General features: G+C 51.9%; 1 protein-coding gene across 7 annotated transcripts in view; it reads left to right on the plus strand.

The window, feature by feature from the left end:
• Positions 1 to 22,897, plus strand: part of PPP1R12B (protein phosphatase 1 regulatory subunit 12B) — a 167,478-nt gene that overhangs the window by 77,699 nt on the left and 66,882 nt on the right. For all 7 annotated transcript variants that reach the window (XM_070384637.1, XM_070384634.1, XM_070384636.1 and 4 more), the window contains one exon: positions 22,244 to 22,334. In XM_070384637.1, coding sequence (XP_070240738.1) covers positions 22,244 to 22,334 — 91 coding nt within the window. The remainder of the gene's footprint in view (positions 1 to 22,243; positions 22,335 to 22,897) is intronic.

A 22,897-nucleotide genomic window follows, 5' to 3' on the forward strand; every position in this document is an offset into this window, starting at 1 on the left:
GTGCAGGGGCTGGCCCAGGGCACGGCTGCGACACCACGTGGTGACCACACTGGAAAGGTTAGCACCGGGCTCTTCTCAGGGATGAGGGATAACTTATTTTTGCTCTATTTTCCAGAGTTGTAGAGTGATGGAGTGTTACTGTTGTAATGGTGGTGGAGGGCTGGCGAGCTCTGTGGACAGGTCTCTGTGAGGATGTGAGTCTTTGAAGAGGCCGCAGTCCTTGAGGAGCAGCCTTAATAGTTAAGTGGTTCCAGACACCGTATGCAGGAGTCTAGGTAATTTATGATTTTGTTGCATAAGCTCAGGTCAGGACCTCTGGAAATTTATTACCTTTGAGAAGGGCACAATGTTAGATTTACAAAGTTTCTTTTTTTTTTTTTTTTTTTTCCTGAAAAGCACCCCTGTGCCTGGCACATTCTTGTTATCCGATGGAAAGGAAGGAGTTTACGGCCCCAAGTTGCAGGTGGAAATGCCGAGGCCCAAGAGCATCGAGGTGGGCGATGGGGGCCATGTCTCAAGCCTCTTTTCCTCCCCATTGAACTTCCTAACCATTTCTTATTTTGGATTTAAAATAAAAAAAAAAGGTTCAGTCCCGGGGCCAGTCCATCTCCACGTGTGACGGGAGCACAGCCATGTCCACCTCATGGCCCTCCAGGCCTGCACCCCGTTCCGGGGCTGCTCCTGGGCCTGAAGGCCCCCGGGGTCATGGGACTGTGTAAGGTCACTGGACCGGAGGCGTGGTGGGGAGGGCACATGGCCGGAGCAGCTGCCGCGAGACCCGCAGCCTCAGGTTTCCCTTAGCAACCCTCTAAACAGCCCTGCTAATATTAGAGCGCCGGCCTCTGGTCCTCTCCAGCTTCCCCCTCCCACAAGCCCCAGCCCTGAATTTTACGTTCTTTTTTTTTCTTGGCGCGCTTTTCTTTTCTTATAGAAATAACCAAAATGGTTTCTCTCTACATGAACTGAAATTATTTGTCTTTCCCCAGTAGCTCCCACACACTTGCTTTGCGTGGTGTGTTTACAGCCGAGTTGGGCACACCACATGGGTCGACCTTCCTGAATTCTTCGGGGTCTTAGGAAGCTGGGCAGTTACTCCGCTGAGTGAAGCTGTCAGCAGATTAATTGGGCCTCGTCTTTGGAATGTGAGAGATTTAAACCAACTAATTAAACTCTGAGTCATGGTTTTTTAAAGCTGTTTGACTCATCTCTCAGGATCCATGCTGAAGACAAGGCAGTGGTCAGCTCGAGGAGAGGTACTCTGGAAAGGGGTTCCCAGCTCCTCCAGCCTCTGAGCTTTGTTCTGAAATGAGTGTTTCCTTTGCCTACGAGGCTGGGTAGCTGTCGGTCCATGCCTGTCTCTGGCCGCACTGCGGGTTGCTGGGTTGCTTGTGTGGTGAGTTACCACGTTGACTTACCGGCGGTTAAAGACTATACTTGCCTGACCTGTTTCTTCCATGTCAGGAGGTCGTTTGCGCCATTTGGTCACCAAGCACACGCCTTGCCATGCAGCGTCGAGTATCACTGGTTTGGGGGCGCCTTTCGTGTGTCCCGAGCTCCGACAGCCACCCCGTCGTTGCCGCCGTGGCCCCGGCACCTGCCCGAGTGTGGTTGCGGGTGCTGGGGCGCCTCCGCCCGGCCACGTGCCCCACAGGCACAGGGTGTCGGGGTCTGCAGGCACCTGCCAGTGACTGTGGAGGGATGTCTACAGCCGGTGGGGAGCATGCGTGGCAGCCCCGCCTGTCCCCCTCAGGGTGAAGTGGGGGGTCCTGCCGTCACCGCCGGCTCACATCCAATACTGCAGGGCATGAGTCAGCCAGGGGGAGACGCAGCTGGTCTGGGTTTAAGAGCGCCAAGTGGGAAGGAACTGCTAGCGTGTGTAGGGTTTCTTTTGGGGCTGATCCCAGTGTTTTAAAATTGACTATGGTGCTGATCGCGTAACTTTTAATATACAGAAGCCGTTGAGGGGAGCACTTGAGTGGAGGTGTGGCGCATCCTGGCTCCGGGGAGCTGTCTGCACATAGCACGGTGGTGTCCAGCCCCTCAGCAGCTCCGGGAAAGCGGGCCCGGGCAGTGCCTGCCGAGGGCTGCTGCAGTGAGGCTGAGGGGCCGGGGAGGGAAAGGCTGCTTTCTGTTGCTGAATGCAGCCCCTGAGACACGCACTCATCGGGCCCAGAGGCAGTGGCGCTTGTCACGTGGCTGCTCAGCTCCCCACGTAGCAGTTCAGGAGTGGGGCTCCCCGAGCACCCCCTCCCCGCGGGACGTCCATGTCCCGGGGGCCCGGGGCCGCTGCCCCTGCTCCCAGCCCCGCAGCGCCAGCGCCGGCCGTATCAGCCCTGAGGGCACAGCTAATCTCCTCCTGATAGGGGGTTCTTTTTTCAGAGCTGTGAGTGCTTGTGCCCGGTGGGAGGGACCAGAATGTTGGGCCCTCACTCAAGCCGCCCCCACCCCGTACCAGGTGATTTTCCCATGTTAGGAAAATGGTCGCTTGCAACAACCTCACGAAACGACCTCTAGTGCTTACTAGGGGAGGGCTGCAGAGGGGCGGCCACCTGTCCGTTGAAAAGCAGGCTCTGGCAACGCCGCTGCCAGGCCCAGATGTGTGGCGGTGTGTCCGGGTGCCCGACCTCTCCCCTCTGTGACTTGACCTGGCAGCAGAGTCCCTGCCGCCCCTGGATTTACAGAAATGGGAGGCGCGGGAAGTGGATCTTGCTGCTTTGGGTTTGCGGCTAGCTGGCGTGCCACCCCGGGCCCCCGCGAGCGCGGGGCCTGAGTGCGGAAGCGGCGGGTGAGTCTGCCGGAGACCCTGACGGCCGGAGCCTTTTCCGCTGTCCGCCCTCCCCTCCGGTTCTTCGGGAGGCGGGCGGGTGTGCACGCTGCTCGGGTGCCATGGTTGGGGCTGGAAGTGGTGAGGCCAGGGTGCGGTGTGGGTCAGAACGCGTGTGGACCCTCGCTGGTATTTCCTCCATCCCAGGGAGTGTAAACACACACGCTGACTCAGGGTCTGCTCGTGGAGGTCAGGCAGCAGAGGGCAGATAGGAGTTTGGGGAAGAGGAAACGTGCCTGTCCTCCTGAGATAAGATTTGGGGACGTCACACTCAAGGGGGCCAGCAGTGCTCAGACGCTGGTTGTGTGGTTGTGTTGCTTCATCTTACACGTTACATAGTATGAATTTTAAGTGAATAAAACACGTCAGATATTTACCTCAGTTAGAGAAGCTGGTGTGGGTGTGTGAAGGTATAGGGCACCACTTGAGTTGGCCTTTGAACAGGAAATCATAAAGCGAAGAGACTGATGCGTTGAGCTCGGGGTAGAAGCTCTTCGCCTGCGACAAACCTGACAATCAGATTGAATCTTAATGGCAGTGAATGTTTTCCCGTGTGTGTGAGTCGTCCCCTCATGGTCTTGGGTGCGCAGAGGACCAGATTCCAGACAGAATTCAGAAGGTACCAGGTCAGGCCGTGCAGGAGACTCTGCTGCTGCTGGGTCGTCGGTTCGGCCCATGGAGTCACTGCTCGTGGGACCTTCTGGACTCGGCCTCCCGGAGCCGGACCCTCCCTCCCTGCTCCTCCCGCCCCCCTGCCCTGCGTGTCTCTGGCAGTTGCCCCACTTTATGTTGCAGGTAGCAAGCCCAGACGTCCCCGAGTGTGTCTGACGTCCATGCTGACCCTTTGTTCTGGGACGGCCGCTGTCCCCTTGTCTGCTGAACCACGTTCTGTTGTTACTGGGAGAGCTCCTGGTATCAACCCCGCTGCGGCTCTGTTCCCCCAGGCCCGGCCGAGCTCAGGGTCCTCTCCCCGTGTGCCTCTGTGGCCCTGTGCTCAGGCTGGTCCGGCTGACGCTGCCGCCACCACGGGAACTCCGGGCGCTGGTCCTGCCACGATCTCCGCACAGCACGCAGGTGTCGGGTGGGGGCGGCAGCGTGCTGCTGTGCAGTGACCCCCGTGTCCAGCGGGGGGCAGCAGAGGCACGCGTGGTGACCGTGGTGACTTGGGAAGGCGGCCTCCCGAGACCCTGCTGCTCTGTTTGGGTCGTTCCTTCCCAGGGGTGTCCGGGCTGGTGGACACTCCTCCTGGTGAGAGCGGCAGGCACAGGGGAGGGCTCCCGGGCCCTGCACCTTGAGGTTGCCTTTTAACTTAGCTCCGGTCTGCCTGAAGTCCAGAGGTGGCTGTCCCGCCGGCCACACGCTCACTGCTGTGCCGGGCGCCGTGGGTTTAAAACGAGAGCCCTGCCTGCCTTGTGCCCTGAGACCGGGGATGCCAGGTGCCCACCTCGGAGGCCATGAGGGAGCAGACTGTCGGGGGCAGGGGGTGTATTAGGCGCTCGGAGAAGAAGGCGGGTTGTGTAGGGTGGGCGGTCCTACACATGACCTACCTAGAGAGGGTCATGAAGTGAGGGGGACCCGAGGTGCCTAAAGACAAGAAAGGCCTGGACAGGTGAGGGGATTGATATTTGTGAACACTTAGTATACGCCAGTACCTCCAGATGCATTCAGCCTTCATAACTGTGAGATGAATGATATTTTTTCTTGGTACATATAAGAAAGTTAAGGTGGACTATGGTCCTGCCCACAGTCACAGAGCCAGTAAGTGGCAAAGCCAGGGCTCAAAGCCAGGTCTCTGGGACGTCACCGCCCCCTGCTCTGACCCCACGGGGCAGCGTCCAAGGCACCAGTCTCCACTGGGCCCTGGGCACCGTGAGCTGGCAGTGTGGGCGCAGGCCTAGGCACTCCAGACGTTCTGATTTTGAAGGACATGAATATGTGTCCTGGGAGAACCCACTCCTGAGAACAAAGACTGAAAGCTGTCTGTCCCGTCTGAGGCCGAAGGGCGTGCAGGGCTCCTGGAAGCCGCCTGCTGCGTCCTAGGCGGGTGCACGGTGCCCTCGGGGGTGCGCCAGAGCCTGGGGGCACCTCTTTCTGTGTTAACAAGAGCTGAAGAGCTGGGGTTGGCTGGCGGAGTTACCTGGGCGAGCCGCTGTTTCTGGCTCTTCTTGACGCTTTTCCTCGGGCTCTTTGCTCACCCTGGGCAGTAAAGTGGCCTAGCTTTTATTTTGTTTTCTCTGAAGAAATCCTAGTCTTCTAACCTTAAAACGGGGGAAATAGAATGTGACTCACGACTCCTGTGTGCTTTTGCTGACCTGTAATAAATTGTAGTGACAGCTCGGGGGCCCTGGGGGAACTCGGCTCCTCCCTGAAGAAGCACTTGGAGAAGGGGCGCCCCGAGCACGCTGGGGACGGCAGGGCTGCCCCCTCGTGTCCCTGGACCAAGGGGCCTGCCCAGGGGCGCGTCGTCACCTTCTGGCCTGGAGCCCGCGTGCCGGCCGCCCGTCACCCACTCTCCCTGTTGCTCTCGAGGCAAGGCTGATGCACCCTGTCCCCCGCCTCTGAGACCTGCTGACAAGGGGCTCTGCCCCGCCGCGTCCCCGCCAACCCCACGCCTCCGCTGCCGACTCTGCCCGTGGTTGCGGGGCCGCTGCTTCCGGAGCCTGTGTCTTCCGTCCCCTCAGTCCCTACCCTCTCCCTCCTCTGGCTCCTGCAGCCCTCCCACCCCTGCAGGCCGCTCCTCTTCTCCTCTGGGACCCCCCCACCCCCGCCAGCTGCTCAGGCCCCTCCTGCGTCATCGGGTCTCCTTACTGACACCGTGGAGCCTGACTGCTGGGGGCTGCCCGGAACTCTCGATAGTCTTTTATATATATGTGTGTGTGTGTGTAATTTTATTTACTCGTCTTGGGCTGCGGTGGGTCTTTGTGGCTGCGTCCAGAGAGTGTGTGTGCGTGTGTGATTTTATTTACTCGTCTTGGGCTGCAGTGAGTCTTCGTGGCTGTGTCCAGAGAGTGTGTGTGTGTGTGTGTGTGTGTGTGTGTGTGTGTGTGTGTGATTTTATTTACTCGTCTTGGGCTGCAGTGAGTCTTCATGGCCGTGTCCAGGCCTTCCTGTAGTTGCAGCAGGCTCTAGGGGACGGGGACTCAGCAGTCATGGCTCCCAGGCTTAGTTGCTCCTTGGCCTGTGCGATCTTCTGGATCAGGGATCAAACCTGTGTCTCCTACCGTGGCAGGTGGGTTCTTTACCACTGAGCCACCAGGGAAACCCTTGCCATTTTTTTTTCTGGCCATTCTTTTCCTTTCCCCTTTATTTTATCTCCATCTATTTAAGGTGATGCTGGAGGTGTACACTTTCTGGAGTTCTCAGTTTCTCTTTAGAATGAGGGTATAAACAAATCAAACCACTCCCTTCTCTCTGATTCTGAAAGGCAAGAAAGAGCCAGAAAAGTCTGTTTGTTCTTATATATTTTTGTCCTTGTTAGTGGTCTTGAATAAATGTCACCTGCTGAGGAACATGAAAATCAAACAAGATTTCTTTTCTTCTCCCAAGAAGTGCCCAGTCCTCCTCGAGTCCTATCTGCCATTTCCCTTGAGAATCCATCAGAACACCCTCCCTCTCCACCTACACTGCCCTCGGGAACCCTGGCCCTTCCCCCTCCCTGCTGCTGCTAAGTCGCTTCAGTCATGTCCGACTCTGTGCGACCCCATAGACGGCAGCCCACCAGGCTCCCCTGTCCCTGGGACTCTCCAGGCAAGAACACTGGAGTGGGTTGCCATTTCCTTCTCCACCCCCTCCCTTGGGAACTGAGAAATATCAATAACCTCAGATATGCAGATGACACCACCCTTATGGCAGAAAGTGAAGAACTAAAGAGCCTCTTGATGAAAGTGAAAGAGGAGAGTGAACAAGTTGGCTTAAAAGTCAACATTCAAAAAACTAAGATAATGTCATCGGGTCCCATCACTTCATGGCAAATAGATGGGGAAACAATGAAAGCAGTGACAGACTATTTTTCTGGCTCCAGAATCACTGCAGATGGCGACTGCAGCCATGAAATTAAAAGACACTTGCTCCTTGGAAGAAAAGTTATGACCAACCTAGACAGCATATTAAAAAGCAGAGACATTACTTTGCTAACAAAGGTCTGTCTAGTCAAGGCTATGGTTTTTTCAGTAGTCACGTATGGATGTGAGAGTTGGACTATAAAGAAACCTGAAGAACTGATGCTTTTGAACTGTGTTGTTGGAGAAGACTCTTGAGAGTCCCTTGGACTGCAAGGAGATCCAACCAGTCCATCCTAAAGGAAATGATGCTGACGCTGAAACTCTAATACTTTGGCCACCTGATTCGAAGAACTGACTCATTTGAAAAAACCCTGATGCTGGGAAAGATTGAAGGTGGGAGGAAAAGGGGACGACAGAGGATGAGATGGTTGGATGGCATCACGGACTCAATGGTCATGAGTTTGAGTAAGCTCCTGGAGTTGGTGATGGACAGGGAGGCCTGGCGGGCTGCAGTCCGTGGGGTCGCAGAGTCGGCCGCGACTGAGCGACTGAACTGAACTGAAGAGTTACTCATAGTCTCACCACCCCACAGTACCTCTGCTGACATCTTTAAGTTTTACTCACTTGGAGATAAAGCTGTGCCGTGTTTCCTTTTTAAAATACTCTTGTTACATGTTTAAGACATCCAACAGATTAGGGTTTGGCCCTATCAAGTCCTCTGTCTTGCCATATTGGCTTAATTTTTAAAGTAAATTACTAAAGTCTAGTTCACACCCCTGCGTCCCCTCGGCCTATCTCCCTGACCGCTCCCTCGAGGGGGCCGCTGTCCTGAATGTGGCAGGCACCGTTTTCAGGTCTCGTCAGTCATCACTTGGTGTGTGCACACACGCACCGTCCTTCCACAAGGTCTTGCCGTGTGTGCAAGTTGTCGTTCTCTAGACGGCATTCCGAAACCTGCTGTTCTCACTCAGCAGGCCTGTCGGTCCATTTTCAGTGCTCGCCTAGGCCGTTGTGTGACCACGGCAGTGTGGTTAGGTGTGTTTTCTACTAGTGGACATCCAGGGCACTCGCATGGTCCCCCCAGCACTGCAGCTGTGGCGTGCATGCTCGCTGCCGACCCCTTGCACGCGTGCAGGGCTCTGTCCAGGGCGTTTGTTCCCTGAGGAGGCCCTCCTGTCAGGAGTGGGCGCAGCTTCTGGAGAGGCCCCCTCCCTGCTCCTGTGCGCGCTTGCCAGCCGCGCTGAGCGTGCAGTTCTCCGCAGCCTACGGTGTGCTTGATGATATCGGTGCTTTGTTTTTACAAATCCATGGAAGATGAAGTGGTTTCTCTTTGTCTTAATTTATATTTCATGATTACTTATGAAAGTGAACATTTTCTCTTTTGTTTATAAGGCTTTTGGGGTTTCCTCTTTTCTAAATTCCCTTATTATATGCTTTGCTGATTTTTTTCCTGTTGGAATTTGGCCCTTTTTTAAAGAATTTGGTACAAGGTCTTCACATAGTCTGCTGCTGCTGCTAAGTTGCTTCAGTCGTGTCTGACTCTGTGCGACCCCATAGACGGCAGCCCACCAGGCTCCCCCGTCCCTGGGATTGTCCGGGCAGGAGTGCTGGAGTGGGTGCCTCTCCTTCTCCGGTCACACAGTCTAGACACTAGCGTTCTGCAGGTTCACATGGATGTAAAGTCCAGTTTGTCTTACGGCACGTGGATGGCTATTGTTGAAGATCTGAGTTATTTCCGTAAATATTTGTGTGTTGACTTTCTTGGCTTTTCTTTCTTTCTGATTAAAAGAGAAAAAGTAGTGGTGAAGCTGCGTTTGACCTGGTCTCTCCTGCAGCCAGGGCCGGGTGTTTGAGAGTGGGTGGGCGAGTGAGACAGAGCGGCCTTGCTGCCCCGGTGCTCGTCTACCCTTTGGCGCCTGTAATGCCTGCTCTGACCGTGAGCTCACTGTAGAGTGGCCTGCGTAAATACAGCACTGTCCTGTGGAAGTGGCTTTGGCGTTCAAGGCTGCAGTGCTTTTAATGGAGCAGGTGTAGAGTCGGACACGACTGAGCGACTTCACTTTCACTTTTCACTTTCGTGCATTGGAGAAGGAAACGGCAACCCACTCCAGTGTTCTTGCCTGGAGAGTCCCAGGGGTGGGGGAGCCTGGTGGGCTGCTGTCTGTGGGGTTGCACAGATCGGATACGACTGAAGTGACTTAGCAGCAGCAGCTATAGGCAGATGTGTATCTTGCTTCCTTCCCGGTTTGAAATTAACCATCAGTCCCCTTCTCTCCTCAGAGCAGAGTTCAGATGTAGGATTCCCCAACACTGTTCCAGAAAGCAGTGTCCCATGGGTGGATTCTGTGCGAGAGCCGATTCTCATCACTAGGGAACACAGCCTTGTGCAGTCCTGGGAGACCCTTTGGTCCCTCCTCTTCATTCTGCTTCACATACTTTCATTTTACTTAGAGAGCCCTGGAGCCTGTGCTGAAAGTATTTTCAAGGCCATTATGACCTCTTCCAAATGAATTATCCATTTCCAGGAAAACTAATTAAGGGGAGCTCCTTAATAAACTAGGTGGGATGGATATAATGGCGCCTTTCTTTCTTTTCCAAATCACTGCTGAGCTTCTGACATGGGGTGGAGAGGTCGTGGCCAGAAGCAGCAGCCGGGCCACGTGGCACCTGCCCTGGTGCTGGGTGACGAGGTGGTGGCAGCCGGGTACGCCCTCATTGCCTGAGGACCTCGGGCTGAGAGTGCTCAGGTGTCTTGTGCGGAGTCCTCTGGCGCGGGTGCTGAGGGGCCAGCGTTCAAACCCTGGCGGTCTGGGTCCGTGTCAGGGTCCTCGTCTCCATACTGAACTTGTCGAAAGTATTTTAGGTCCTTTATTACTGTTACGCCTTTCTTGATGTTCACTGATGATTTTGCACGGCTTTCTAAGATAGAATTAGTGCATGTGTTGTATGTAAATGGGGCACTGTGAACTTTAGAGGCAGAGAGCAAATTATTTCCTGTAGTCAAATTATTGTAGTAACACATTATTTTGCTTAATTCCAAGTATTTGAATTCTACTGACCATGTAACCTCAGACAAAGCAAAATGCCTCCCGCCTTCCAGGAAATGCAGTAGGCAGGTATGGTAATTAGATGGTTTAGCATCAAAGTTCCTTCCTCTGTCCCTGCATTGCAGATGTGAGCCTGGTCTTTATCTGGAGGCCAGAGCAGGGGCAGATGTAAAGCCACGGCTTCTGCTGTGCCTTCGCTGCAGTGTTTTGTGGGCTGAGACTCGTCTGCAGAGCAGAGCTGTGCAGGGCAGACGCGTGAGCGCCCGTGGTGCGCTGCTGTGGGTATGCCCGGCATGGGTGTTGCCGGGTCAGAAAATTCTCTTTAAGGGGCCAGGTGATGAATGTTTTGGACTTTGCAGGCCATTTTGTTTCAGTCACAAATACTAAACCCTGCTGCTGCTGCTGCTGTTGGTAAAACCTGATTTGCAGAATGTGGTGGCCGGGTTTGGCTCCAGGACTGCAGTGTGCTCTCTGGTCTGGGCTTAGAATGTTCAGGACTCCGGCGCTACTGAAGGTGCAGCGTGTGCCCCGGGAAACCGGGCATGGAGGTGCTCACTTCTGTGGATCTGGAGCCCGCATCTGGGAGGACAGAAGTGAATGAGGATGTTCCTTCCCTCCTCAGAAACTCTTAAAATCAAGTACTTGGGTTTTCTGAGGTTTGTTTTTATAAGTTTTTTTCCCTTACAACTTAGTACAGATCTCACATATTGACACAGGTGCAAAGTAACGTACGTAATATCAATTAAAAAGATTATGATGTAGTGTACAGATACTGAATATGCACACATGGATAAACATCTAGACGTCTGTGTAGTAGAATAACGTGAGCTTGTCTTCCTGTGGAGGAATTAAGTTTGTTTTTGTTTTCACACGTTGGTCTATTTTCTGATTGTTTCTGAGAAGAACGTGTGTGATTTCAAACACCTAAGACTCCAGGTGAGGTGAAAGGCCCTTGATTTCCCCCAGAGCAATTTTTACCAACTGCATTTCTCTTGTTCGAGAAAAGTGACTGGAGCAGGTGGTGAGATGTGCCCGCTGGAGGCCTGCGGTGCAGAGAAGAGACCACAGTCAGGAATCGGGTGTCCTGGGGTGCTCCCTGTGTTTGCAGGGAGGGGGTGCGGTGTGAGGAGGCTGCCTGGCACCCAGGCGGGCTGCCCGGGCAGGGGTTGTCCTCGGTGTGGTCACTGACTCCGAGTCTGGCCTATGCTTGCAAGTTTGGAGACTCAGGTTTGTGCAGCCCCGGAGGAGAGGCGTACGCTAAGGGAGGAGGCATTCTGAGAGTGTGCAGTGGCTCCAGTTTACTAACCCATGTGGCAGGAAAATCTCTCTCAACGTGCAGCCTGGCTGAGGACCTCTGTTCAGACTATGGCATGTCTTGTAACAGACACACCCTCCCACTGAGAATAAGCAGAGAACCTGGATAAACAGAAGGGAAAGAAGCCTTTGGAGGTGTTGGAGAGATGGTGAGGAAGTGACCACTGGGCATGTCCCAGTCCTGGAGGGAGTCGCAAGGAGGTGAACCCTGCCCCGGGCTGTGCTATCCCCGAGGCGCTGGCTACAAGGCTCCTCACGCTGAGGGGACAGGAGCCAGAGTTCAGAAACAGGGCCCCAGGGGCCCCTAGACTTCCACTGGGACTGCCAAGGACCCACCTTCTGGCCACCAGTCTTCCCAGACCCAGGCCGGCTTTGTGGAGGCTGAAGCCCAGCCTCTGAGCAGCTTGGTCTCAAGGTGGGTTCAGAGGGCTTGCCTGAGCCCCCTGTTCCTCACAGTATGGTCTGCACATCACCAGCGTCACCTGAGAACCAGTCAGAAGCTTCTCGGATGCCCTCTGGACCTGCTGAGTCAGCGCTGGAGGGGGGAGCCCCATGAGATTCGTCGTCACAGCCTTCTAAGCGAGGCCGCTGCGTGAGAGTCGGGGGACCGCTTCCTCAGCCTGATGGCCAGGGAAGAGGGTCTCCTCTGGAGGGTGGCAACGCTTCCAGAGCTGCAAGCCAGTACCATTTTCTTTCATTAAAAAGTCTGGCATTAATTCAAACATCGCCATACATGCTGAGTAAAAGACTGATTTATGAAAGACTAAGAGAAAATGCGGACACTAGGACAGACTCATATTGATGATATCAGACCCGGACTTCAGAGTAATCACAGTGTATTATGGTTAACACGTTCAAGGAAATAGAAGGCAAGATAGAGAATTTCAATAGAGAACTGCTCTCTGTTTAGGAAGATGGAAATTCTAGAACTGAAAACTAAAATAACAAATTAAGAAATCACTTGTAGAACAGCAGCCAAAGAGAGGACTCGTGAACTAAACACACTGGACAGCAGGAAGCGCCCAGCATGCAGCCCAGAGAGAGAGCAGAAAGGCCGGGAGGAGCGTCCTCACGATCAGAGGGCGGCGGCGAGTCCTGGGGCGCTGACCTGCAGCTGGAGGGGAGGGGGGCCGGCTGCCTCTCCCGGCCGGCGCCGCTTCCTCCTGGGACGTGGATGCTCAGACCCGCTGTTCAGATGTAGGTGTGTGGCCCACATTTTCTTAGAAGTGAGCGAACTGAAACTGTCATTTTGAGTATTGGTTGCAAATTATAACATTTAAGGCAGAAGTTAGAATTTCGGAAGACTTAATACCTTTTGGGTGACAGTATTCACTGCTTCCCAATGTGCAAAGACTGTTCTGAGACCAAAGACAGTATTACAGAATGTGGAGTTTTAAGAATTTTATTATTTTTTATTGATATAATTGATGAAATAAAACATCTTTTTGGTGTACAGCGTAATGATTTGATAACATATTACAGAGGGATTGCCACAATAAATTAAATTGCCGTCTAGCCCCACACGCAGCCTCTTTTTTTCCCTCGTGGTGAGCACTTTTAAGGTCTGCTGTCTGAGCAAGTCTCGGATTCGCGGTGTGCGCTGGTCACCGCCGCCCGCGTGGTGCCCACTCCCGGGACTGGCCGCCTGTGTGGCTGTGAGTTTGCGCCTCTGAATGCCTCGCCCGCTTGGCCCACCCCTGCCCCCAGCAACCCCGTCTGTTCTCCACACCTGCGCGCTCAGTTCTCCTAGATCCCACATGCACGTGGGATCGCGTCGTGCTTGTCTTTGGCTTATTTCACTTAGTGTGGGCCCTCGAGGCCCATCCGTGCTGTGGCAGACGGCGAGGTTTCTCCTCTGGTGACAAAATAGCATTCTACTGTGTGTGTATGCGCGCACACTGACGCCACATGTTCTTTGTCCGTCCGTCTGCTGATGGACACTTGGCTGTTCCCCTGTCTGGGCAGTTGTGACTAGTGCACGGGGTGCAGCTTCAGCTCCGGTCCAGGTGGTGCTCTGGTTTCCTTCCGGTCAAGGCCCAGCAGTGCACTCGCTGGGCCGCGTGGGAGTTCCAGCGTTGCTGTTTCCCAGTGGCTGCAGCAGCTTACATCCCCCAGCAGTGCATGAGGACGACGTCTCCACGTCCTCGCCAGCACTGGTTGCTCCTTGTCCGGTAGCCGTCCTGACAGGTATGTGGTGACCTCTCACTGTGCCTGTGGTTGGCGTTTCCCTGCTGATTAGTGGTGTGAGTGCCTTTTCATGCGCCTGTTGTCCATCTTCTTGGGGAAAAGCCTGTTCAGATCCTTTGCCCATTTTTTTAATCAGACTGTTTGTTTTCTGCTGAGTTGTGTGAGTTCTTCAGTTTGGCTGTTAACCCCGAATCAGCTATATGACTTGCGATATTTCCTCCCGTTCAGTGGGAGGCCTTTTTGTCCAGTTGCTGGTTTCCTTTGCAGAAGCAGGAAGTTTGATGAAGTCCCGTGTGTCCACTTTACTTTTGGTGTCAGAAAGTCATTGCCAAGGCTGATGTCAAGGAAACTGTTAAAGGATGTGATTTTTAAAGTTGCTGTTGCGTGATGAGATGTGTGTGCATTTGGGAGGGCTGCACCAGTACTTCCCCAGAGCCACGCCTGGGTAAGGCTTTGCAGCCCAGGTACAAGGCAGACGACTGGCTCCAGCGTGACAGGCGCGAGAGCTCTGCTAACACGGCTTCAGGTTCCACGTGGCAGCCGAGCTTCAGGTCACCACGTGCGTCAGTTCCGTCTGACTGTGTGATTACAGAGGACGGTCGTTACCTGAAAAGGCTGCTCCAAGACTCCTTGCTTTTCCAACTACATATCTCTGCAGGACTGGGTATTTTTGCGTATTTTGGCTAAAACAAAATACTACACGTATCGAATGCAGAAATGTGTATGAAAATCTAGCTATCTTGTTTTAAGGCAACATTAAAGAAATTTACAAACATGTAAAGTAATACCATTCTTGCTAAAATTTTGTTTTAGAACATGTAGTTATTTTCATAAAAGATAACTTATTGATATTAACATGTAATAGGGCTGTCATTTTCTAATAAATTCACAAATGCATGTTTCATTTCTCTATTTTAATGTCTAATAAGGTTAATGTTAATAGATATACCCCATATAAACAGAGGCTGTTTGGAGATCTTCAGAACTTTTTAAAATGTGAAAGGGTCTGTGACTGAACAGTCTTGAGAGCCGTTGCTGTAGACGCGGGTAGAGCTGCGTGACTGCGCCCCGGTGTCGCTCCCGGGCCCTATGTGGCCCCACGAGGCTCGGTGGCCGCCCCGCGAGGCGTGTGTGTGCCAGCACTGCTTCTCCAGTGGCGTTTGGCCGCTTCATGTCTCTGTTTCACAGCTGGCTGTTCTCACAGTGCTTTAAACTTTCCCTTACTGTATTCGTTATGATATCTGTGATCAGTGATCTTTGAGGAAGGATACTGTTGTAATTGTCTGGGGTGTTACACACCACGCCTATATGAAACCACAAACAATCAAAAATGCTGCTTTTCACTGCTCCGCTGACCAGCAGTTCCCCCATCTCTCTGCCTTGCTTTGGGCATCCCTCTCCCTGGGGATACAGCAGTACTGAAATCAGGCCAGCTGATAACCCCACCAGAGTCCCTAAGTATTCAAGGGACAGGAAGAGGTACACGTCTCTCAGTCTAAATCAAAACCTGGAAATGATTGTGCTCAGTGAGGAAGGCACTTCGACAGCCAGGCCAGGCCTAAAGCTAGGCCTCTTACAGCAGACAGCCAGGCTGGAAGGCGCTTAAAGGAGGTGCAGAGGGCTGCTTCGGTAGGTGACGAGAAAGCGAAGCAGCCTTACTGCTGATATATAGAGGGAAAGCCTGAGTGGTCTGGATAGAACGCCAAACAGAAACAACTTTCCTTTAGTCACAGCCTCGTCCAGATAAGCTGTCTTCAGTTCTGGGATGGCCAGACAGGTGAGGACGCTGTGGAAGGAAAGTTTGAAGCTTAGCAGACGTTGGGTCATGAGGTTTGAGGAGAGACGCCATCTTAATAACGTAGAAGTGTAACCCTGAATATTCATTAGAAGGACTGAAGCTGACTTTGGCCACCTGATGTGAAGAGCTAATTCTTTGGAAAAGACCCTGATGCTGGGAAAGATTGAAGGCAAAAAGAGAAGGGGGCAGCAGACGGTGAGATGATTAGATGGCATCACATACCCAATGGACGTGGATTTGAGCAAACTCCAGGAGATGGTGGAGGACAGAGGAGCCTGGCAGGCTGCAGTCCATGGGGTCGCACAGAGTGGAACATGACTTAGCGACTGAATAATACAGTAAGGTGAAGCAACAGGTGCTGCCGTAGAAACTGCAGCAAGTCACCCAGGAGATGCAGCTGGGATCGTTCATGAATGTGGCTGCACTAAACAACAGCCTCTGCTGGGAGAAGGCTCCACCCGTGACTTCCGTAGTTAGGAGTCAGTGCCTGGCTTCCAGGCTTCAAAGGACAGACTGCCTCACTGGTTACAGGCTAATGACTTTCAGTTGTTACAGATCAGATCAGATCAGTCGCTCAGTCGTGTCCGACTCTTTGCAACCCCATGAATCACAGCACGCCAGGCCTCCCTGTCCATCACCAACTCCCGGAGTTCACTCAGACTCAGGTCCATCGAGTCAGTGATGCCATCCAGCCATCTCATCCTCTGTCGTCCCCTTCTCCTCCTGCCCCCAATCCCTCCCAGCATCAGAGTCTTTTCCAGTGAGTCAACTCTTCGCATGAGGTGGCCAAAGAACTGGAGTTTCAGCTTTAGCATCAGTCCTTCCAAAGAACACCCAGGGCTGATCTCCTTCAGAATAGACTGGTTGGATCTCCTTGCAGTCTAAGGGACTCTCAAGAATCTTCTCCAACACCACAGTTCAAAAGCATCAATTCTTCGGCACTCAGCCTTCTTCACAGTCCAACTCTCACATTCATACCTGACCACAGGAAAAACCATAGCCTTGACTAGACGAACCTTTGTTGGTAAAGTAATATTTCTGCTTTTGAATATGCTATCTAAGTTGGTCATAACTTTCCTTCCAAGGAGTAAGCATCTTTTAATTTCATGGCTGCAGTCACCATCTGCACTGATTCTGGAGCCCAGAAAAATAAAGTCTGACACTGTTTCCACTGTTTCCCCATCTATTTCCCATGAAGTGATGGGACCGGATGCCATGATCTTCGTTTTCTGAATGTTGAGCTTTAAGCCAACTTTTTCACTCTCCACTTTCACCTTCATCGATAGGCTTTTGAGTTCCTCTTCACTTTCTGCCATAAGGGTGGTGTCATCTGCATATCTGAGGTTATTGATATTTCTCCCGGCAATCTTGATTTCAGCTTCTCTTTCTTCCAGTCCAACGTTTCTCATGATGTACTCTGCATATAAGTTAAATAAGCAGGGTGACAATATACAGCCTTGACGTACTCCTTTTCCTATTTGGAACCAGTCTGTTCCATGTCCAGTTCTAACTGTTGCTTCCTGACCTGCATACAAATTTCTCAAGAGGCAGATCAGGTGGTCTGGTATTCCCATCTCTTTCAGAATTTTCCACTGTTTATTGTGATCCACACAGTCAAAGGCTTTGGCATAGTCAATAAAGCAGAAATAGATGTTTTTCTGGAACTCTCTTACTTTTTTGATGATCCAGAAGATGTTGGCAGTTTGATCTCTGGTTCCTCTGCCTTTTCTAAAACCAGCTTGAACATCAGGAAGTTCACGGTTCACATATTGCTGAAGCCTGGCTTGGAGAATTTTGAGCATTACTTTACTAGCATGTGAGATGAGTGCAATTGTGCGGTAGTTTGAGCATTCTTTGGCATTGCCTTTCTTTGGGATTGGAATGAAAACTGACCTTTTCCAGTCCTGTGGCCACTGCTGAGTTTTCCAAATTTGCTGGCATATTCACAGCACTTTCACAGCAGCATCTTTCAGGATTTGGAATAGCTCAACTGGAATTCTATCACCTCCACTAGCTTTGTTCGTAGTGATGCTTTCTAAGGCCCACTTGACTTCACATTCCAGAATGTCTGGCTCTAGGTCAGTGATCACAACATCGTGATTATCTGGGTCGTGAAGATCTTTTTTGTACAGTTCTTCTGGGTATTCTTGCCATCTCTTCTTAATATCTTCTGCTTCTGTTAGGTCCATACCATTTCTGTCCTTTATCAAGCCCATCTTTGCATGAAATGTTCCTTTGGTATCTCTGATTTTCTTGAAGAGATCTCTAGTCTTTCCCATTCTGTTGTTTTCTACTATTTCTTTGCATTGATCGCTGAAGAAGGCTTTCTTATCTCTTCTTGCTATTCTTTGGAACTCTGCATTCAGATGCTTTTATCTTTCCTTTTCTCCTTTGCTTTTCACTTATTTTCACAGCTATTTCTAAGGCCTCCCCAGACAGCCATTTTGCTTTTTTGCATTTCTTTTCCACGGGGATGGTCTTGATCCCTGTCTCCTGTACAATGTCACGAACCTCATTCCATAGCTCATCAGGCACTCTATCTATCAGATCTAGGCCCTTAAATCTATTTCTCACTTCCACTGTATAATCATAAAGGATTTGATTTAGGTCATACCTGAATGGTCTAGCGGTTTTCCCTACTTTGTTCAATTTAAGTCTGAATTTGGCAATAAGGAGTTCATGGTCTGGGCCACAGTCAGCTCCCGGTCTTGTTTTTGCTGACTGTATAGAGCTTCTCCATCTTTGGCTGCAAAGAATATAATCAATCTGATTTCGGTGTTGACCATCTGGTGATGTCCATGTATAGAGTCTTCTCTTGTGTTGTTGGAAGAGGGTGTTTGTTATGACCAGTGCATTTTCTTGGCAGAACTCTATTAGTCTTTGCCCTGCTTCATTCCGTATTCCAAGGCCAAATTTGCCTGTTACTCCAGGTGTTTCTTGACTTCCTACTTTTGCATTCCAGTCCCCTATAAGGAAAAGGACATCTTTTTTGGGTGTTAGTTCTAAAAAGTCTTGTAGGTCTTCATAGAAACATTCAACTTCAGCTTCTTCAGCATTACTGGTTGGGGCATAGACTTGGATTACTGTGATATTGAATGGTTTGCCTTGGAAACGAACAGAGATCATTCTGTCGTTTTTGAGATTGCATCCAAGTACTGCATTTCGGACTCTCTTGTTGACCATGATGACCACTCCATTTCTTCTGAGGGATTCTTGCCCGCAGTAGTAGATATAATGGTCATCTGAGTTAAATTCACCCATTCCAGTCCGTTTCAGTTTGCTGATTCCTAGAATGTCGACATTCACTCTTGCCATCTCCTGTTTGACCACTTCCAATTTGCCTTGATTCATGGACCTGACATTCCAGGTTCCTGTGCAATATTGCTCTTTACAGCATCGGACCTTGCTCCTGTCACCAGTCACATCCACAGCTGGGTATTCTTTTTGCTTTGGCTCCATCCCTGCATTCTTTCTGGAGTTATTTCTCCACTGATCTCCAGTAGCATATTGGGCACCTACTGACCTGGGGAGTTCCTCTTTCAGTATCCTATCATTTTGCCTTTTCATGCTGTTCATGGGGTTCTCAAGGCAAGAATACTGAAGTTGTTTGCCATTCCCTTCTCCAGTGGACCACATTCTGTCAGATCTCTCCACCATGACCTGCCCATCTTGGGTTGCCCCATGGGCATGGCTTCATTAGTTTCATTGAGTTAGACAAGGCTGTGGTCCTAGTGTGATTAGATTGACTAGTTTTCTGTGAGTATGGTTTCAGTGTGTCTGCCCTCTGATGCCCTCTTGCAACACCTCCCGTCTTACTTGGGTTTCTCTTACCTTCGGCGTGGGGTGTCTCTTCACGGCTGCTCCAGCAAAGTGCAGCCGCTGCTCCTTACCTTGGACGAGGGGTATCTCCTCACCGCTGCCCTTCCTGACCTTCAACATGGGATAGCTCCTCTAGGCCTTCCTGTGCACGCGCAGCCACGGTGTGGGTTTGGTCCTCCCGGCCACCGCCCCTGGCCTCGGGCGTGGGGTTGGTCCTCCCGGCCAACGGGCCTGGCCTTGGGCGTGGGGGCATGGGGTAGCTCCTCCCGCCAGCCGCCCCTGGCCTCGGGCTTAAGGGCGTGGGGTATCTCCTCCCGGCCGCCACCCCTGACCTCAGACGTGGGGTAACTCCTCTCGTCACTGCCCCTGACCTCGGATGCTCAGAAAATAAAGGGTATCTCCTCTCGGCCGCCCCCCACGACCTCGGACATGGGGTAGCTCCTCTTGGCCATCGCCCTTCAGGTATGGGGTCCTCCCGGCTTCTGCCCCTGACCTCGGACGTGGGGTAGCTCCTCTCGGCCACGCTTAGCATGCCCGTCGCTGCCACCTGTGATTTAGCGCGCCTGTCGCAGCGACTTTAAGTTGAAACCAGTGCTTGTTTACCATTTCGGGAATCTAGGGCTCCGAAGAGTTATGCTGTGTCTACCCTGCCTGTGCTCTGTGCAGGAACAAGAAAGCCTAGATGACAGCACTTCTGTTGACAGAAAGTTTACTGAACTTTTTAAGTTCATCGCTGAGACCTACTGCCCAGAAAATAAAGATTCAAAACATTGCTGCTCACTGACGGTGCGCTAGGTGCCACCCGAGAGCGCTGATGCAGGTGGACGGTGGGATCCATGCAGTTCATGCCTGAAAACACGTCTGTCCTGCAGCCTGTCGGTCAGGGAGTGATTTTGACTCTCTGGCATATTGTTTAAGAACTACATTTCATAAGGCTGTAGCTGCCACAGACAGCGAGTCCTCTGATGACCTGGGCAGAATCAGTTGAAAACTCTCTGGAGAAGACTCACCAAGAACGTTTGTGACTCGTGAGGAGAGATCAAAATATCCACCTTAGCAAGAGTTTGGAGGAAGTAGATCCCAGCCCTCATGGATGAGTTCAAGGGATCCAAGACTTGAGTGGTGAAGGAGCTGCACAGGAGAACTAGGCTGAGAAGGGGAGCCTGAAGCTGGGACAGAATTGCTGCCTCTCGTGATAAAGCTTGAAGGGTGAGGATTTGCTTCTTGTGGATGAGAAGCATCCATCTGCAGATGAATGGATAAAGACGGTGTGGTACATATATACATGAAATAAAACTCAGCCATAAAAATGAGATGGTGCCATTTGCAGCAACAGGGATGTAACTAGAGATTGTCACAGTAAGTGAAGTTAGCCAGACGGAAAAAAGACAAATGCCATGTGATATCACTAATATATGGAGTCTTTATAAAAAAGATACAAATGAGCTTACATATAAAACAGATAGTCACAGACATAAAAGCAAACTTACTGTTACTAGAGGGAAAATAAGGGTGGTAAATTAGAAGTTTGGGGTTATATACACACTACTACTACACATAAAATAGATAAACAGTAAGGACCTACTGTACTGCACAGGGAATTGTGCTCAGCACTGTAATAGCCTGAAGAGAAAGACTGAAGAAGAACAGATGGAGGTATGTGTATAACTGATCACCTTGCTGTACCCCTGAAACCAACAGAACATTGTAAATCAAGTGTTGTTGTCCAGGCGCTCAGTCGTGTGCGACTCTTTGCGACGCTGTGGACCGCAGCGTGCCAGGCTGCCCTGTCCTTCACTGTCCTTCACGGGAGCTTGCTCAGACTCCCATGTCCGTCAAGTCAGTGATGCCATCTGGCCATCTCATCCTTTGTCATCCCCTTCTCCTGCCCTCAGTCTTTCCCAGCATCAGGGTCTTTTCCAATGAGTCGACTCTTCACATCAGGTGACCACAGTATTGGAGCTTCAGCTTCAGTCCTTCCAATGAATATTTAGGATTGATCTCCTTTAGGATGGACTGGTTGGATCTCCTTGCAGTCCAAGGGACTCTCAAGAGCCTTCTCCAACACCGCAGTTCAAAAACATCAATTCTTCAGCGCTTAGCTTTCTTCACAGTCCAACTCTCATATCCATACGTGACAACTGGAAAATCAGCTGTACTTCAATTTAAAAAATAAAATATTTCTTAAAGTTTTTTTTGCAATGGAATCTACTCCTGGTGAAGAAGCTGTGGAGACTTTCAAAGTGACAAGAAAGTATTTAGATTATTACATAAACTTAGTTGATAAAGCAGTGGCTGGATTTGAGAGGATTGACTCCAGTTTTGAAAGAAATTCTGCTGTGGGTGAGATGTTGTCAAACAGCATGACAGGCTACGGAGAAGCTTTTTATGAAAGGAAGAGCCAATCAGGCAAACTTTGTTGTCTCATTTTAAGAAATTGCCGCAGTTCTCAGCAACCACCACACTGCTCAGCCTGCAGCCATCAGCATGGAGGCGAGACCCTCCACCAGCAAAAAGATAACACCTTGCTGAAGGCTTAGCTGATGTGCGCACACACACACACACACACACACACACACAACCCCCCACACACACCCCCCCCACACACACATACACCCACCCCCTACACCCACACCCCACACACATACACCCACACACACACCCCACCACACACACACACACCCCACACACACACACCCCACACACATACACACACCCACCCACACACACACCCCTCCCCAGACGCACACCCACATACATACCCCCCACCCACACACACCCCACACACTGACACCCCCCCACACACACACACACCCCCCACACACACACACCCACCCCCCAAACACACACACCCACACCCCCACACACACACCCCCACCTGCTTCCAGGGAGGGAGGAGCTGCCTGCACTTGGGGAGCTGAGTCTGCTGTCTCAGCCAGAAGCCAGCTCTGAAGGCGGGAGCCGGGTGGTGGGTCACACCGCTCTTCACCTGCTCTGGAGGTTCGCACCGGAGCACGAGGCCAGAAAAGGAGCCGTGTGAGGATGGGAGAGGGGAAGGAAGGCTCCTGTGTTACTGTTAGGACGCGGCTCTGCACGCAGTAGTAGGTCCAGATTGAGTCTTGGCTTCTGTCATCCTCCGTTGTGGCCTTCTGTGGCCGCCTCTGCCAGGCTCCGTGTTGGTGCGCGGGGCCCGCCCACGTGGGGAGCACCCGCGTGTGCCGGGGCCTCACCTCTGGTGTGCCTCTCCCCACAGGTCGTATCTGACTCCTGTCCGGGACGAGGAAGCAGAGTCCTTACGGAAGGCGCGCTCCAGACAGGCTCGACAGACCCGAAGGTCTACCCAAGTGAGTGTGCCTCTGCGTTTTGAGTCCTCTGTCTGTCTGCTGTCCCCCTGGAACAGTTAAAAAACGGCAAACAAGTGCCTCCTTGCAGCCCCTGCAACAGAAGCTTTCGTGTTAGACCTCACACTGCACAGAATCAGATGCGTTCATAGCTACACACACCTGCTTTCGCTTCTGTTCTTCCAGGAGCAGAGCAGGTCTCTCCTCTTTCCTCCCTAAGCCTAATCATCTCACTGTGCTAAGGCCCCCATTTCATTCCTACAGGAGAAGCTCGGTCCTCACCACAGTTACCACGGGGCCCGCGTGCTGCTCCTGGGTGTGCAATCGAGAGAGAAAGGCAGGCGTCCACAGAGATGCTCCTACACAGATTTTATAACAGCATTATTCACGGGAGTCAGAAACCCCCCTTCAGTGTGTCCTCTGGCTAGGCTTTACTTGCTGCATAGACCCACGGGAGCGTGCATGTTGGCTGTAGGGCTGAGCCCTGGACCCTTAGGAGCAAGACGGTCAGAGCTGTGGAGCCGGGGCGCCCGGCGGTCCCAGCAGGAGTGGGTGGTGGGGGTCCC

The sequence above is a fragment of the Bos mutus genome, chromosome 16 (genome assembly GCF_027580195.1).
Source record: "Bos mutus isolate GX-2022 chromosome 16, NWIPB_WYAK_1.1, whole genome shotgun sequence".
NCBI classification, from domain to species: Eukaryota; Metazoa; Chordata; class Mammalia; order Artiodactyla; family Bovidae; genus Bos; species Bos mutus.